Source organism: Dasypus novemcinctus, chromosome 2 (assembly GCF_030445035.2).
Source record: "Dasypus novemcinctus isolate mDasNov1 chromosome 2, mDasNov1.1.hap2, whole genome shotgun sequence".
Taxonomy (NCBI): Eukaryota; Metazoa; Chordata; class Mammalia; order Cingulata; family Dasypodidae; genus Dasypus; species Dasypus novemcinctus.
The window spans coordinates 79,432,115-79,449,971 of NC_080674.1; the positions used below are offsets into that span (position 1 = coordinate 79,432,115).

A 17,857-nucleotide genomic window follows, 5' to 3' on the forward strand; every position below is an offset into this window, starting at 1 on the left:
AGCTTTAAAAACATGAATTTTATTTAAAATAAGATGAAATGAAGTTCAAATAACAGAAAAACAAACAACAAAAACAGATTTTGATGCCCATTACTTATTTGTAAAAGATATGATAAAGAGTTGTAACACTGATTAGCCAAGATAAAAAGTATCTATAACATTTATATAATAGGAAAAAAATATCTGAGTAGTATTCTTGAAAGTAATTTGCAGAAATCAAACTAGTAAGCTATTAGCAACAAAAATCTCATCAAAGTTACCGTTTACATCAAAGGGCCAAGATATGTTAGCAAGAACATGTTGCTTAATCTAGCAAAAAGTACCATCAGCACTTTACTTTTCTCAACAATAAATAATATTAATTTTATGAAATACTATACACCTATGGATAGTAAAACTTCACCAATTTATAAACTCTATGTTGCATAACACAGAATTTTAGATAATAATTTAAATAAGGGTCAAAACATATTTTAAGTTTTAAGTATAATAGCCTTATTAATTTGTTAATATTAAGATGGAGTGAGTCAATATTACAAATATTCTTCTGGAAAAGATATGTGAAGAAGCCTAAATAGTTTTTAATATTAAAATCATACCAAGACTTGATATGGAAAACACTGAAACATTTCATTCTTATTTGAAAGCTCAACATGTCAGCCAAAGCAAGTAATAACAGTTTTCCATTTTATGTACAATAATCTCTCAGTTTAATGCTATTTCTAATTAACAAAAGATGTACTGTATTCTCAAGGTCTATTATTAAATTTGTATGCAAACCACTTTGACATAATGGTGGGGATTTTGCTTTTTGTTTTTCACATAACTGATTTTTAAAGTCTATACTACTACTTGTTAAAAAGACAAAGATATCATAAGATTAGAATGAATGTACTATTCTTATAATATTTAATGTATTTATTTTCTTTAAACTTACATTTAAATCTCAAATATATATTCACACTGACAGACTTCTATTTCAAAGTACATAATAACTTAAATTTTATAAATTGTCAGTAAAATGAAAAGAACACAGTATACTTGAGGTGTTAACCTGCACAAAGAAAACATAAACAATTTCATTTTAAGGTACATTTAATCATTAATTTTACTAAAATGCTACCAGCTTAAGTGAAATAAAGAAAAACATAAATATATTATAGTAATATAAAACTAACAAAAAATAGCTTAAATCTTTAGCAATGTTTATAAAATATAATCCATACAGTCAAGAAATTTATTATCTTAGATATATTCAAATGTTAAAGAATCATATTACCTACTTTTAAAAGAACCTGGAACAGTAAAGTTTCAAATGTATAGAAGTTACTAGTTTAAAAAAAAAATCCATGTTTTGAGAAAGTCATTGTGAACACTATATCATATCGCTATTCCTAACAAGGGCCACTTGCCAAGAATCACATTGAAAGTTTATACACCATGGCATTACATTTATATCGACCAGTGCCAAAACAATGAACAAGTATTCTTACATTTATACTGGTTTCCTGTTTTTCCAAAAGAACACAAGAAAAACAAATTCTTAAATATGCAGATTTTAATATTTTACTAGTCTTAATGAACACATTTTTAAAAGCTCATACATTCTTAGAATACTTTGTAAGTATAAGAATGTTCAGCACTTACCTCTTTCCAAGGACTGACAAACTGTGTACGAGCATATCGAGTTAGCATGTGGATTATGACAACCTGTCCCCACTCTTCTACATCAACTAGTAAATTACATAGCTTGCGGTAATTCTTGTGAATCAGATCTATTCTATCTGGGCACACTTCTTCAAAAGCCATAACAACACTGCCAGCTACCAGCTAGAAAAGAAAGAAATAGTAACTCATTAAAATATGTTTTCCCCCAAAGATTTTAACAGGAATTATAATGGTGGAACGAGTGTTACCACAATCAATATTTAAATATTCAGTCATTCAAATGACAAAATAATTGTTCTTGTTTGAATAACGAATTTTAAAGGAATACTCTGTCAAACAATAATTTTAGTAGTTCCAACATGTCTGGATACTTAATACTTTTCTGAAGAGAGGTAAATTTGGGTAATTTTCATTTCATCAGGGTAAATTTCAATAAATTATTTATACATGGATAAAATGTATTAATCATGCACATTTTGCAGTTTTAAAGCTAACCTAAATTCTAATCTAAAGATTCATTATTTACTAGGTAACAATATTCAGAGAAAGAATCAAGACAATAACAAAGACCATGAGTGTTAGTGTAAAATAAAAGCAATAATTTCACAATAAACTTATCTGAAAAAGTATATGGGGAACCAACCCATAAATGTTTTTAGTACAAAAATACTTTCAAATCTTACTCATTATAATCCACTCATTGGTGAGTGTTGCTGGGGGGGGTGGAGGGGTGCGGTGGGGGTGGAGGGGTCGAATGGGACCTCATATTTTTTAATGTAATATTTTTACAAAATCAATTAAAAAAAATCAAAAATAAAAAAAATATAATCCACTCATTGGTTTTTACCTATACAAACTGAAATTTTAGTATATCGTTATCACTTATACCACAAATTGTATAAGTTAAAATAGTACATTACTAACAAAAGGCAGCTTTTTCTAGGACCAATTAATGAAACATAAATGCTGTCTTTTTAAATTGTCTTGCTTTTATAGAATGGTGAAATTAGGATTTCTTTAATAAAGATACAAGCTAAGCAAAATATGTAATATACAAATACTTCTATAGATACACCATTGATATTTATGCAGTTAGCCAACAAGATAATACAGTTTTGGAAAAACAAATTAATATCCTATTTTTTAACACTAGGGATCTTCATTTTGCTTCTGAAATTTCCCCAAAGACTCAAATAAGCAATTAAATAGAAATATAACTTAGTGAAATGGTACTTTTTGAAAAATATTAGATTCAATGATATTCATACTTTTAGTGTTTGTCCCACTACTTGGCTGACATTTACTTTATTAATATGCAACAACAATACAATTGAAAGAAAACAGCTCAGAATATAGACTTGCTATTATGCTAAACAAGTTTCGAGTCCTGTGGGAATTTTATGAATTACCAATCAGTATAAACGTGAAGCTGCATTTATTGACTCCAGCCCTGCCCATGTACTAGTGCCTGCTTGTCCCAGCATGTATGTACCACAATTGAGAAAGCAAAGAATTGATTATTTATATGAACTAAATAAAAATGTATTATATGTATAATTTTCTATTTGTTATTCATATATAAAAGAGGTTAAGTTCACAATTTCAACTCTACATTTTGATGTTCTGCATAAATCATTTGACAAAAATTTTCAATTCTCCAATAACCATGTTTCTATAGGTTAGAATTAGTATCATTTAAAAATCTCTTAAAACAACAAGTTCATGACATCCAACTATAGAATTACTTCATATTTTGAAACAGATGATAGATAGACAGACAGATATGGAGATGAGCCAATTGGGAAAACATGTTAAAGTACAAAAATAAACACTTAGAATGGAATAATGCATGAAATTGAAAGGGTAACTAAACAAAGTTTTAATTTTAAACATACTATAAAAATAAAAACAAGTTACTTTGCCTAAACCTAGAATTGTTTGCATATGTGTTTAGACACCAAAGGAACACAATCTACCACATATTAAATTGAAACAAAGAATTAGAAGTGTACAATAAACCTAAAGTACTAACAAATATCACAGAAAGGAAAAGGAAAGGAAATAATTACTTAACTACAAATAAGTTTAAAGAAATAACATAAAACAGAAAGTAAAGAGAAGTACATTCATAAAATAAAACTGACCATTTTAGATACTTCATTATATAATTTTGACATTCTGGAACTGGGCTGAACAGTGACATAAGAACTGATAATTTGGTGTATTAAATGTCCAACAGTCAATAAAACATTCAGAATTAAATTTAAATGATCTATTCAGATATTAAAACCAAACATATTGGTTCCCCCCAAAAAGGCAGTTAATTTCTATCTCACTATGTCAATAGTAACTTCTTACATAAGGGGAAAAATAAATCATTCCAACAAAACTAGCAAAGAGCTCATCAAATTCAAATGCAGTTTTCCATTTATGTATTTTTTATATTAAAGCAATAAACACGGTTCATTTATCTTCCCCTGGTTGCCACGTTTTTCTGTGCTGTTGCTATGAACTTCAGCCATTAGCTGTGCTCCAAGGTAACCTACATGAACCATCAACAAAAGTGACACCCCATCTATGGAGTTCATATTTTCTCCAGATTATCTATGCCAGTTGACAAGCTGGTAATGAAAAAAATCACACTAAGCAAATGGTTCCTCTAATAACAATAAATTTTCTATAAAATTATGAAGGGTACAAAATGTTTCCTTGCATCTATTTTGTCATGAATTCTAATTAACGTTGCAAAACCTGAGAGTGCTGGGTCATCACAAGAAGTGCGTCAAGATTTGATTGATATTATGGTATCAGTTGGCCAATGCTGCCAAGATTTTCTTCCCTTAAATTAATGGCCATCCAACCTGCCGTAATCATATAGCCCAAATGATATTTCCCTTCGTATTTCAATTTTCTAGAGGCATGGAAAATGGGAAAGATCAGTCATTTATATTCTAATAGCTGGATAATAGATCTATCACAATAAAACATCTACACAAACTCAGGGGTGTGTTTTTATCTCCACAACAGTGAAGCTTTTACAAACATTAAATTAATAACTTATAAAAGGGTGGCTTATTCCCACATTTTAGCTATGAACTTCCATTTTCTTCATTAAACATCACTTTGTAGCAAAAATTAAGGACAGGAAATTTTCTCTCATTAAAAATATATAAACAACTCTTGTTCTTCAATAGGTACTGACCTAATGTTTTCCTAAGAAACTGTTTCTTTTAGAAAATTTAAAAGCTATCAAAAGGATTTCTTTAAAGATAAATTTGAAAGAAAGAAAATAAATACCACCCTGCCTTTTAAAGGCAAAAAAGGTCCATTTCTATGCTTAAACTCTTCAACAAATATGGATTTCTAGATTTCATTGAATAATAAAAGTGCTATAAATTTTTAAAAATGAATTCACACTTGAACATTAGAAAATCTGTGTAGGAAAGTGGAAAAGTGTTTAGGGTATGTTAAAAAGCAAAAGTAGTATGAAAAATGTTGCAAAATCAAGGAACATGCCAAGAAAAAATATATAACAAAGAACTCTAACATTTGTTTGGGGATGACAGGCTATAAAACGTTACCTTTAATTTCACTGACTATAGTTATACAGTGTCTATAATTTCTTTTAAAATACACAAATACCTTCAGATAACAGCTACCTACATATATGTAAAAATGTTCTTCCTTATAACAACACCATAACTACATTTCTAATCCAGAAGTGATTTATTTTTAGGAAGGAACTGTCCATATGACAAATCTTTGTGTTTTTCTAGTAAAAGGAAAAAAAATTCTATTATATCTTAATATATTTAAATTTACCTTTCCTTAAAATGAGAGTTACAGAACTAATTTTCTTTGAAATCTCAAGTGAAAGAAAATTTCTTTTTAAGTTAAAAGAATCAACAGAAGGCCTATCTCAAAATCAAGAGGTTAAATTTAAAAAAATTTTACAGAGATTCACCCTTTTTATGTTTATCAGCAGCAATGTTATCATGATAATGGTCCACAGCAAATAAATTCCTTTTCAAAATTTGGAATAAATTCGACCTGGATCATTTAATTGAGAAATTTATAAATAAAAATGATTTTTAATTTTTTAATGATTTTAAATGTCAATGCTAACATTATAAATTGGAGGAGAGAAAACATAGCTGTCTTTCTTCAATAAAGTATAACATATGACAAAGAAACAATCATTGAGATTTTAAATATCCATAAATATCTGTAAATATCAGACTATTTTTACCTTTCTACAACAGATTATCATCGTGCCAAGGAAAAATTATTGGACAACATTCTCAAAGCATAATTAATTTAAATATTGGGCAGCCAAGTCAATGACAGCTGGGTAAAACTGAAACTCTAGTGCAACCCTCAAAAAAAAAAAAAAAACTTTATGCCCTAATCACAATTTAAAGTCACAGGCTCTCCAAATTTCAGGTTAAATATAAGCAGATAAGTTAAAACTAAGTACAAGAGAGCTATAGTTCTCTAATGCTTATATCCTTTAAAAAATCACAGGACCTATGACAGTTGAGAAAAACTGTCCAGAACAGAGCAGACATGAGATAGTGGTAGGCATACGAGTGAGCTAAAATTAATAACAGAAGGAAAAAGACCATCCTAAGTATGAAAATGCTGAAAAAGACTCATGGTAGGTGAGAACAGATTACAGAGAAGGGACTTGAAGAGAGTAGGAAGAAATTCAATGAGGCAACCCTAGAAAGGGAAAGTTTCAGGGAGGAAATAAGTTGGGGAGGGGGAAGATCCACTTAGAAACTGTGAGGTGACAGGAAAAAGAAATAAGAGGGGGAAATTTAGGATTGTGCAATACAAAACAATCCAAATAATCTTAGACTCCTACTTCTTTCTATGCAAAATCCCACTAAATTCAATTAAAAACAATATTTTGTTATACTGACAGAGAGGGTGCTCATGTACTAGAAATCTTGTAAACCATCTCAAACTCAACCCACCACTTGTCCAAAGACATGCAAAGACGCAAGAATCTATAAGTATTTAAAGCCACATGGGAAAACGGACTTGGCCCAGTGGTTTGGGCGTCCGTCTACTACATGGGAGGTCCACGGTTCAAACCCCGGGCCTCCTTGACCCGTGTGGAGCTGGCCCATGCGCAGTGCTGATGCGCGCAAGGAGTGCCCTGCCACGCAAGGGTGTCCCCCGCATAGGCGAGCCCCACACGCAAGGAGTGCCTCCCGTAAGGATAGCCGCCCAGCGCGAAAGAAAGTGCAGCCTGCCCAGGAATGGCGCCGCCCACACTTCCCATGCCGCTGACAACAGAAGCGGACAAAGAAACAAAACGCAGCAAATAGACACAGAGAACAGACAACTGGGGGGGGGAATAAATAAATAAATCTTTAAAAATAAAGCCACAAAAAGAAAACAGAAGATGAAAATCAAAACAATTCAATGAATAAAAATTATTCCCCACAAAATAAAAAAGGAAGCAAAACAAAACTGTAACACTATAAATGAATTACTTTCAAAAAAGCATCTGAAGATAGGAAGAAAAGAGCATAATTAGAGAAAAAAAAATTTTTAAAGAGAACAAAAATGAACCCAAGAAATCAGGAAAAAATGAAAGAGGAATTGACTGAAATCAGGAAAGAAATTGAAAGGGGGAAAAAATCAGACATGTAAGCTAAATTATGAGGTACCCAAGGAAGAAGAGAGTTGAATGAAAATATAATAAGGGGCACTAAAGAAAAGCAGAGAACTAGCCAAGGGAATGAAAATTAGGTATAAAAAGAAGAAAAAGGCTTAAAGAGAACATGGTTGAAATATAAGAATGTAAGACATGCAAAGAAGACTCAACTTACATAAAATTGGAATCCTTGAAGGAAAAAAAATAACAGCATTAATGTTTAAAACTATAATTTTTAAATTGTCAGAATAACATGTCTGAATTTATATTTTGCAAGTGTTCTTGAGGTACCAGGGAAAAAATGACCTAGATCAACTAACCACCTTTTATTTATTTTATTTTTTAAAGATTTATTTATTTCTCTCCCCTTCCCCGCCCCAGTTGTCTGTTCTCTGTGTCTATTTGCTGCATGTTCTCCTTTGTCCGCTTCTGTTGTTGTCAGCGGCAAGGGAATCTGTGTTTCTTTTTGGTGCGTCATCTTGTTGTGTCAGCTCTCCGTGTGTGCAACGCCATTCCTGGGCAGGCTGAACTTTCTTTCATGCTGGGCAGCTCTCCTTACGGGGCGCACTCCTTGCGTGGGCCTCCCCTACGCGGGAGCACCACTGTGTGGCACCGCACTCCTTGCACGCATCAGCACTGCATGTGGGCCAGCTCCACACGGGTCAAGGAGTCCTCGGGTTTGAACCGTAGACCTCCCATGTGGTAGACATACGCCCTAAACACTGGGCCAAGTCCGCTTCCCCTAACCACCTTTTAAAACCATTATATTTCAAATACAAAAAGGAAAATCCTTGGTGTGATCATCCTAATGCTGATACATTATAGGAATTTCCTTTAGATCAGAACAAGGCAAGGATGTCCACCATATCCACTATTTTTCAACAATGTATAAAGTTATTACCTAATATAATTAGACATGAGAAATCAATAAGAGTCATCATATGAACTCGAAAAGAGGAAGTACAATTATCTCTATTTGCAAATGATATGACTCAGTCTTTAGAAGAAAAAATCGTGGTAAATGACATTAAAATAAGGGATCTGTTTCTTGCAGCTTTTATTATTCTTCTCAGTATACTTAGAAAATCTTACATATAGAAAAAGTTAAATTTTAAATTATTATTCCTAAAATCAAGTTTACATAACAATAATATTGACTTCATATGTGGGTCCTAGAAGCAGGTAACATATATGTCATACAGAAGGAATCAAATTTCTTTTTTTGGACTTCACTTAATTGTTACTCTATTTCTTACTTACCTCCTACTGTCTATCAGCCACAATAAAAGAAACACAAAGAGAATTTCTGCTACATTATAGACTAAAAGAAAATTTGGGGCCTAGGAATGAAATCATTATGTATAATTTCCATGTAAAATACAATAATTTTCAAAAATTTATAGTGAAAACTCACTGAAGGAATTAAAATCTTACACTAGGAAACATTCACTTAATGTATTTAAAAAGGCAGTAAAGGAAGGAGGAGGGAAAAAAAGACATGAGACATAAAAAAATGGTAAAATGATAAGTATAAACCAATTATTTAAATAATAACAATAGATGTGAATGATTTAAACGTTCCATTCAAGAGACCCAGATTTTCAGATTGGATTAAAAACAAGATCCAACAATATGCTGTCTACAGGAGACAAATGTTGGATTAAAAAATAAAAACAGGGTGAAAATAAAATGATGGGGAGAAATATATCATGCAAACAGCAACAATAAGGAAGCTGGAGTGGCTGTACTTGCATTGGACACAATAGACTTTAAAACAAAAATGTCATTAGAGCTAAGGAGGACCCTTTTACGATGACAAAAGAAAAGATGTAACAATTAGAAACATCTATGCACCTAACAGTAGGGCTTCAAATACATGAAGAAAACATGAGAGAAATGAAGGGAGAAATAGGCAATTTAAAAATAAAAGATGAAGACTTCAATATTCCACTATTAATAATGGACAGAACAGCTAGACAGAGCAACAAAGAACTAGAAGACTTGAATACCACTATAAACCAGTTAGACCTAACAAAGTATCTAGAGGACACTCCACACAACATCAGAATGAACATTATTCTCAAGTGTACATGGAATATTTTTCAGGATTTACCATAAGCTAAGTCATAAAACAATAACTATACAGGCCTAGTAGCCACTATACTGAAGAGCTGTTACAGACATACATTACATGTTCCCTGATGATATGATGATATGCTAAGAGCTGGAATACTCTCCTTCATATAAGCTAGGTACAGAAGCTCCCACCAACAATATCAGTACACCACCTCCTTCAGTACTCTGCACACAGATCCATGGTTCTCCACCATTCTCAGACCTCAATATTACCTCATTACATACAAATAAATGAGAGCAGAAAAGAGGGAAGGACAGAAATATAAATTCCCCCCAAAATCACTCATTTTAGCCAATAAGATAACTCTTAGCAGCCAATAAATCACGTTTGTACATACCAAAACACTTCAATGTTTTTTTAAAAATACTTTTATAATACTAAATAACACTCCTCTAACTTTTCGATCTCTTTAATATTTTTTAATATTTTATTTAAAAGAATTATTTATTCCCAGGTGATTTGGTCATTAAAAATCCTAATAAATCATCACTCAAAAGAAAATCTTTGGCACTAAAAGCAGTCAACAATTTATTCACAAATTAAAGAAGAGATTTTTTTTTTCCTTCAACTTGCTATTCTTCAGTCTCTGGTGAAGAAACATGTAGGAAACTAAAGTTCAAATTGCAATCTTCATCTTTACATGGGAATTTTTGTTCTTCACCAAGATTTTTTAAATAGACATAAGCTACATTAATATTTAAACCATTTCTTTTCTTTACACTTTTTAAATTAAATTTAATAGATCACAAAGAATGTTACATTAAAAAAACAAAAAAAAAACATTATACCATTTCAAAATAAGTATTATGTAAAATATACAATGGTAAATGATACTATATAGATAAAACACAATTTTAGTTTAATGACATAAAAATATTACTTACTGTACTTTTATCTTTCAGAAGTTTTTCAATTACTTCAATTAACATTTCCTTCTGCTCTGGATCAAGGCTGAAATACAAAAAGAAAAGAACTGCCTTACAATTTTTTTCCTTCCCTGTAATGCTAGTTTTAAGTGATGCTCACCATTTCAATGATACTGAGAAATTTTTAGAGCAGGGAAAGGGAGGAAGAAAGTAAAAACTGTATGAAGATAGAAACAATCAGAAAACTAATTCAAAGTAAAAATAGGATAGTTTTTATCTCAAATGGGTCCTATTCTTTCCATTTAAAGTTGCTCATATAAACTAAACCTAGATTAAAAATGCTATTAAGAAAACACTTAAAAGAAAAATGTTCACTTTTTAAAAAAGTTGCAAAGTCTTAAGTAATTGCAAGTAGATAAACCACAAATTCTTTTCTTAACCAGGGAGAGAAAATAACAAGATAACAAACATATGAGAGAAAGAATGCATAATTGGCAAAATAAACAGTGAATTTTAAAATAATTTTTTATAGTATTATGTCACTAATGAGACATACATTATAAAACCTGCCATCCAAACACCAAGAAAAATAAGAGAAAGCTCATATATGTATAAAACTGAGAACTGCATGGTTTTTTTTTTTAAAGAAGGTTTAGATTACATAAGTGTTACATAGAAAATATAGAAGATTCCTATATGCCCCATTCTTCCCCTCCCACATTAACATCTTTCATTAGTTTGGAACATTTGTTACAACTGATGAACACACAGCAAAGTGTTGCTACATTATGCTTTACACTCTGCCCCCGCACAATTTCATAGGTTATGACAAAATGTGTCATGGCCATCATTGCAATGCCATGCAGGACAATTCCAATGTCCCCAAAATGCCCCCATGTTATACCTATTCTTCCCTTTCCTTCCCCTTAGAACCTCTGATGGCCACTGCCTTGATAAAAGTTCTTCCATTGCTAGAATTATAAGTCTCTAATAGAATAATAATAAATCTATTTTAAACCATTTTTCTTTCCCCAATCTTGAGGATTTGGGGATGTTGATGTCCACTCTGTTTCTAATTAAGAGGGTCTTAGATCCCAAGGGGCAGATGGACGGAATGATCTTGCTTACAGTTGCAGGCACTCTCTGTCCCTTCAGATGGGCGTTGCCCATCATCATCTCCTTGTTAGTTGTCATGGATGAGTCCAATGAACTGGAAGTAGGTGTTCCAACTCTGATGAGATTCAGGGTTCAACCATATGAACAGGCCAAAGATTTATGTCTCTGAGACATATATTTAACAAGTACAGTGCTAATTATAGGTTCAAATAAAAGGGGCAGAAGAGTCATGTATAGGCAAACTATACACGAGTCTATTATACTGGTAAGCACAAATTCCAAAGTCAGGCCCACTGACAGGGTGTTGCATGCTTGAGCTTTTCTGCCTGCCTTATAGTGTCTAGATGTCTCTAGAAGGCTCAGGAGTCCCAAAGGCTCAGGAGCGCTCCTGTTTGGGACACTGTTTACTGTGGCAGTCAATGAGATTCTGTTGAGACAGTGCATAAGTTTAACTTCTGGAATAACCTCCCGACTCGTTTTGAAATCTCTTAGCCATAAAAACTCATTCGTATTTAATATTTCCTCCTTTTGGTTAAGGTCTCATTACAGAAGTACTGCTACTTGGTAATAATCTCTCAGTGCCAGGGAGGCTAATCCCCGGGAGTCATGTTGCACACAGCAGGGAAGGTAGTGTGTTTATATGCTAAGCTTTAATTATAGAGAGGCCACATTTGAGCAACAAGGAGGGTATGAGAAGTTAACTCGCAGGCAATATATAATACTAGGCTAAGTTTCAATTTCACAAGAAAAGGTTCATAAGTACAATCATCATTATCAAGGGCCTGGCATAATGGTCTTTCTTACTTTACTAGGCACTGCCCACATCCTCAGGGATTCTTGCCATTCTATTAGAGAATGTAGCAGGACTCCCCAGGAAGGGCATTCAATATTCTTTTGGGTGAGTCTCTAACCACTGAGACAACTCTCCATGAACACTTGAACGTATTTATATACCTTAGAAGCATTTCCCAGGTGCATCCCTTCCCAAATAACCCCAATCACCAACACCTCACACCTATGATTCTCTCCTGCCACAGTTGTGACACTTTCGTGATGCAAAACCACTCCAAATATGAAGCCAAAAAATAATAATAATAATTTAAAAAATGGAACAATAATTTTAAAAATAACAAAATTACAAAAATGAAAATAAAAAATTGAAAAAGTTTGAAATGAAATTTTAAAAATTTTATACATTTTTACCTCTCATCACTATAGATCTGTTATCTTGAATGTATGGTAACTATTTCTTCCATATGTTCCCCCAGTGTCTTATTTTTTTTCCATTTTATCTTCAAAGAAGCTTTAGGTTACTGAAAAGTCACATAGAAAATATAAGGGATTCCCATTTACCCAACACCCTTCACCTTTTCCATTCTCCCCTATTAATAACATTTTACAAGCGGATGGTACATTTGCTATAATTGATGTACAAATTTGAACATTGCTATTAACCATAGTCAATGGTTTATATTATTGTTTACACTGCACCGTACACTTTTATAGGTTTTGATGAAATTTAAAATGGCCTGTATCCATTACTGCAAGTTCATGGAGAACAACTCTAATGCCCTAAGTATGTCCTATGTTCCATCTAGTCTATTCTCTGCCACGTCCCCCTCTACCTCAGAACCTATGGTATCCACTAAAGTATAAGATTCATAGTTACTTGCAATAATACTGAGAGCTTGACATATTGTTGTCTTTTCTTTTATTAGGCACTGCCTATGCTCTCACGGGATTCTTGTACCTCTACTTGAGAATATATCAGGACTTCCCAGGATGGGAGTTTAATATTTTCTTGTTTATTGTGTGGGTCTCCACCCACTGAGATAATACTATGACAAGATGAACACATACATATTCCACAGAATGTACCAGGTGCACCCTATCCCATATACCTCCCCACACCCGACGCCCAAGACCAGCAACGTTCCCCTGCTATATGCGCCAAAAGAACATTCTCAACCTTGTAGCTTAACCACAGACCTGCAAATCCCCAGAATACACCTGCTCCTCCCCCCAACCTACCCTCTAGTTTTACAGTCCTACCCAACCTCCTGCCATCCTCCCCCCTCACAGACCAGCACAGTTGAACTTAATCACTTCACTGCATCACTCTCATGTCCATCCACTGTCCAACCACACCCTTCCATCTTATCCTAGACTTAGCCCATATTGGCATCGGCTCACCACCCTCTACTCCCTTTCCATCTCCTGTAAACCTACCTTCCAGACTCTAGTTCTGTGAGTCTGCTCAATTTGGTTAAGTGATATCAGTGAGGTTATGTAATATTTGTCCTTGAGTACCTGGCTTACTTCACTTAATATAAGATCTTCAACATTCAACCATGTTATCCCATGTGTTAATACTGCAATCCCTCTCACAGCTGAGTAATAGTCCACTGTATGAATATAATTTAGTTTGCTTATCCATTCATCTGTTGATGGACATCTGGGTTGCTTCCAGCTTTTGGCAATACTGAATAATGCTGCTAGGAACACAGGTGTGAATATATCTGTTCATGTCCCTGCTTTCAATTCTTCTTGGTATATACCCAGCAGAGAACTGCATCTTAATAGCAACCCAAAGCAATGAAAATTGATACCAATCTAATTTTCCTTATAGCACGGAAAAGAATTCTTGTTATCAACTGAGAAGCTAGATAATGGTTATACAAAGATAAATTAGAAATATTCTAGAAAAAACAGACCCAAACAGGTACTAGCATACCATAATAACAGAATATTAAAAGGGATTATAGAGGGAAAGAGGAAGTACACCAATTGAGGCAGGAGCATTGTGGACGGCTTCTTATAGGGAATGACATCTGAGATGAATCTTAAACAACTTGGCTTTAAAGATGTAAAAAGGAGCAAATATTCTAGGTAGAGAATCAAGAACAGAAGGTAGTAATGAGATAAAAACATTTTATGCAGAAAACCAATAAGCAGTACTGGAGCATAAGCTCCATGCAGAAAAAAGTAAAAGTTGAGGCTGGAGACATAAACCAGAGTCCAGCTATCGAAAAAATTTTAATCATAATGAGCTTGGATTTTATCCTGCCAGTTTATAACAAAAAAAGATAATGAAAAAGAAGCATGCTACATCATTGAGTGGCAGCTAAACTAAGGAAATGAATTTTTATCTTTTATAAACATTATATAAGCTTGTTATTATCCATTATAATTATCTGAATATTCAAACATTTTAGTTCTTTCAAACTACAGTTCAAGGTCTTCTCCTTCAAGTAGTTTCTCCTAACTAATATAATTTCATTGCATCTTTACTTTTCCTTAACAACTCTAACATATGACAATCAACCTCTAAGTTTCTATACTAATCAAAGGCATTGTTAGTGAGCCTTTGTATATATCTCATGTTAGTATGTCATGCATTATAGACTGCCTTTAAATTGTTTGGCGTATGTTTTGATTTTTTCTCTCACTTGTGAAATACTAATCATTAGTATGGGATTTGCATTATTTTTTTGTTAACTGTCTGTAAATTTGAAATTATTTCAAAATAATAAGAGGGGGGAGAAAAGCCTCTATGGGCCATAACATTCCATTTAACATTAAAGGCATCTTCAGTATTTAACAAAGCACCTACCTGTACAATTTTTGTATTGCATGTGCTGCATTCTTCCTAACATAAGGTGATAAGTCAGCAGAAGCTTCCTTTATAGCAAGCATCATGATAGGTACAATAATTGGCACCCTGATGCTGGACAGAACTCTCAAAGCACTAGCACGGATTAGTTGGTTTGGGTCCTAAAAGCAGTACAAAAATATTGAATAAAATTTCAGGTTTATAATATTTCAAAGACATCTTTAGCACACAGTTAACAGGTTCTTACAGAGTATAATTAACAAAAGCAAAAGAAAGCTACCTAATTTAAAAGGAATAATCAGTATATGAGAATTGGTAAGGAAAAAGAAAATTTATTTTTCTGAATAACATAAGCTATAATTCTAGTTGATCATTTATTATTAAATATGCTGAGTTTTTAGAATTTATAATAAAATATTACAGTTCACAAATTTTATACTGAAAAAGTCTAATGTGCCCTCTTTGCACACTTTTAAAAATCAATTTTACTGAATCATATTCATAAACCATACAATTCATGCAAAGTGTAAAATCAACATTTGCACCCTTTTAAAACCTAGTTGGGGGAAGCGGGTGTGGCTCAAGCAACTGAGCTTGCACCTACCACATGGGAGGTCCATGGTTCAGTTCCCAGTGCCTTCTAAAGAAGACAGAGAGCTGGTCTGACAAGCAGGCATGGCAAGCTGACAAAACAAGAAGATGTAACAAGAGACACAAGAAGTAAAACATAATGAGAGGAACAACAAATCAGGGAGCAGAGGTTCCCAGTGGCTCCTCAAGAAGACAAGCAAGACAGTGAGCTGGCATGACAGGCAGGCATGGCAAGTTGAGGCAACAAGATGACATAATAAGAGACACAAAAAGAAAAAACATAATGAGAGACATAACAATGCAGGGAATGGAGGTGGCCCAAGCAATTAGGCACCTCCCACCCACACCAGAATGTTCAGTTCCCAGTGCCTCCTAAAGAAACAAGGAAGACAACAGATAGAGCAAGTGCAAACAACAAGGGGATGGGGAGAAATAATAAAATAAATCTTTAAAAAAAACAAAAAACATCTAGTCGGTATAATGATGAAATGTTTTGTGATGCCTGACAACGATTACATCAAACATAAAAAGAAACATAGAAGCTGCTACACACAGGGCAATATCCAGTTGGTTAAATAAATTATTTTCTAAGGATATTGAAGAGGTACTGTGGGAGGTCTTCTAACTCTTTCAAGACACTACTGTTCCATTTAGTGAATGATTGCTCTACTTCTTTAAATGATACAACTTCAACAGTGCAGAAATCTTGCACTATTTGCCAGGTTATTCTATTATTTACCTTCAAAGCTCGCTGAAAAGTGCTTATGGATAAGAGTGCCAAATCCTGCTGTTCTTCAGCATATCGGACCAGGTAAACATATACTAATTTCTTGATCTGTTAAATAAAAGAAAAATCATTTAATACTACCCAGAGGGAAAATTACAGACAGTATTTTCTCTAACAAATTTCATGACCGATTTTCCTCAAGTAAATAACCTGGTCACAGCTTAGACTGTAAAATAAAGATAATACTTTACAGAATAATGAATGACAAAGAAAAAATCCTTGTGAAATAGCGTTTTAATAATCTAATCCATATCAACATTCTATCAAAGCGTCCTTCCTCTAGAAGGGAAAAAAATGCTGAAGCAAAGCTTATACAAGAATATTAAAATATTAACTGAAATGCAAAATATTTTCAAAAAGAGGGATAAGATAATAGACAGAACTTGGGCTCTGTCCACTAACTACATGGCATGGAGCTTCTATCTCCTCATCTGTCAAAAGGCACTATAACCCAAAGTCTTCCTACTCTTGTGGGATTCTATGGTAATATTCCTGTTCCAATTTTATGGTAATAATTACATTTCAATATATGTTACATTATATTCTCAGTTCTGAAAGAACAATGTATGACACAAATACCAATTTAATGTAATAAAATATGAGAGACTGAAAATGTCTTCAAACAGTTTTAAAAACAATTTAATCACTAAATTTATAAAATAATTATAATGAAGAGAAAAATAAATGAAAATTAGAATCTGAGCTGAAATTCATCGACTGCTTCCTTCTGGTCTTACTGCTCATAGTCTATATCTTCCTTGTCAGATATCACCAGACACCACTGCCTGATTTATTTTTTTATAATATCAGCAGATTATAGGCATAAAACTTCATGAAATGTTCAAAGAACATAGGAAATTATGGGTAATAGCTGCAAATAGCTGGCAATCATGGTGAAAAGGAAGAATAGTGCTCCATTGAACCATATTGTTTTGCCATACTAACCAATCTGGACTACTTTAAAGGCAACTGCCATAGGCTTCCCTCACATCTCATTTACTCTTAAAAACATAGTTTTGAGCTCCTTCAGCATCCTGTCTGTATTTCTCCTGAAAGCACTCCAATGTGTCTGTACTTCCTTTAATGCGGCACTCCAAACAACAAATGAGGGCTAAACAGAAAAAACACTAAGGTCTTGTTCCAGATGAGGTACTTCCACTGATAAACTAATTCCTGATTATCACACAATCAAGATTTAATTTTGACTAAAACCATATACTTTTTCCAAATGTAGTGACGAAAGAAACATAAGATATATGATTTCCTTTTAAGCCAAGGGTAAAATCTTACATTCACCCATAGAAATTTTCAACAACTTAGATTCAGTCTGTTACAGCACCCTCTTAAAAGTTAATTTTGGATCTTAATTTTGTAATCCAACATATTTTGCTATTCTTCACAAGTTCATAAG

The 17,857-nt window shown here is 33.1% G+C and overlaps 1 protein-coding gene across 2 annotated transcripts in view; it reads right to left on the reverse strand.

The window, feature by feature from the left end:
- The window catches only part of AP3B1 (adaptor related protein complex 3 subunit beta 1), a 327,202-nt gene that overhangs the window by 197,214 nt on the left and 112,131 nt on the right, over positions 1-17,857 (reverse strand). For both annotated transcript variants that reach the window (XM_058275208.1, XM_071208678.1), the window contains exons 4-7: positions 16,399-16,494; positions 15,069-15,229; positions 10,358-10,424; positions 1,648-1,830 (exon numbers count right to left, since the gene is read on the reverse strand). In XM_058275208.1, the coding sequence (XP_058131191.1) occupies positions 1,648-1,830; positions 10,358-10,424; positions 15,069-15,229; positions 16,399-16,494 (507 nt within the window). The remainder of the gene's footprint in view (positions 1-1,647; positions 1,831-10,357; positions 10,425-15,068; positions 15,230-16,398; positions 16,495-17,857) is intronic.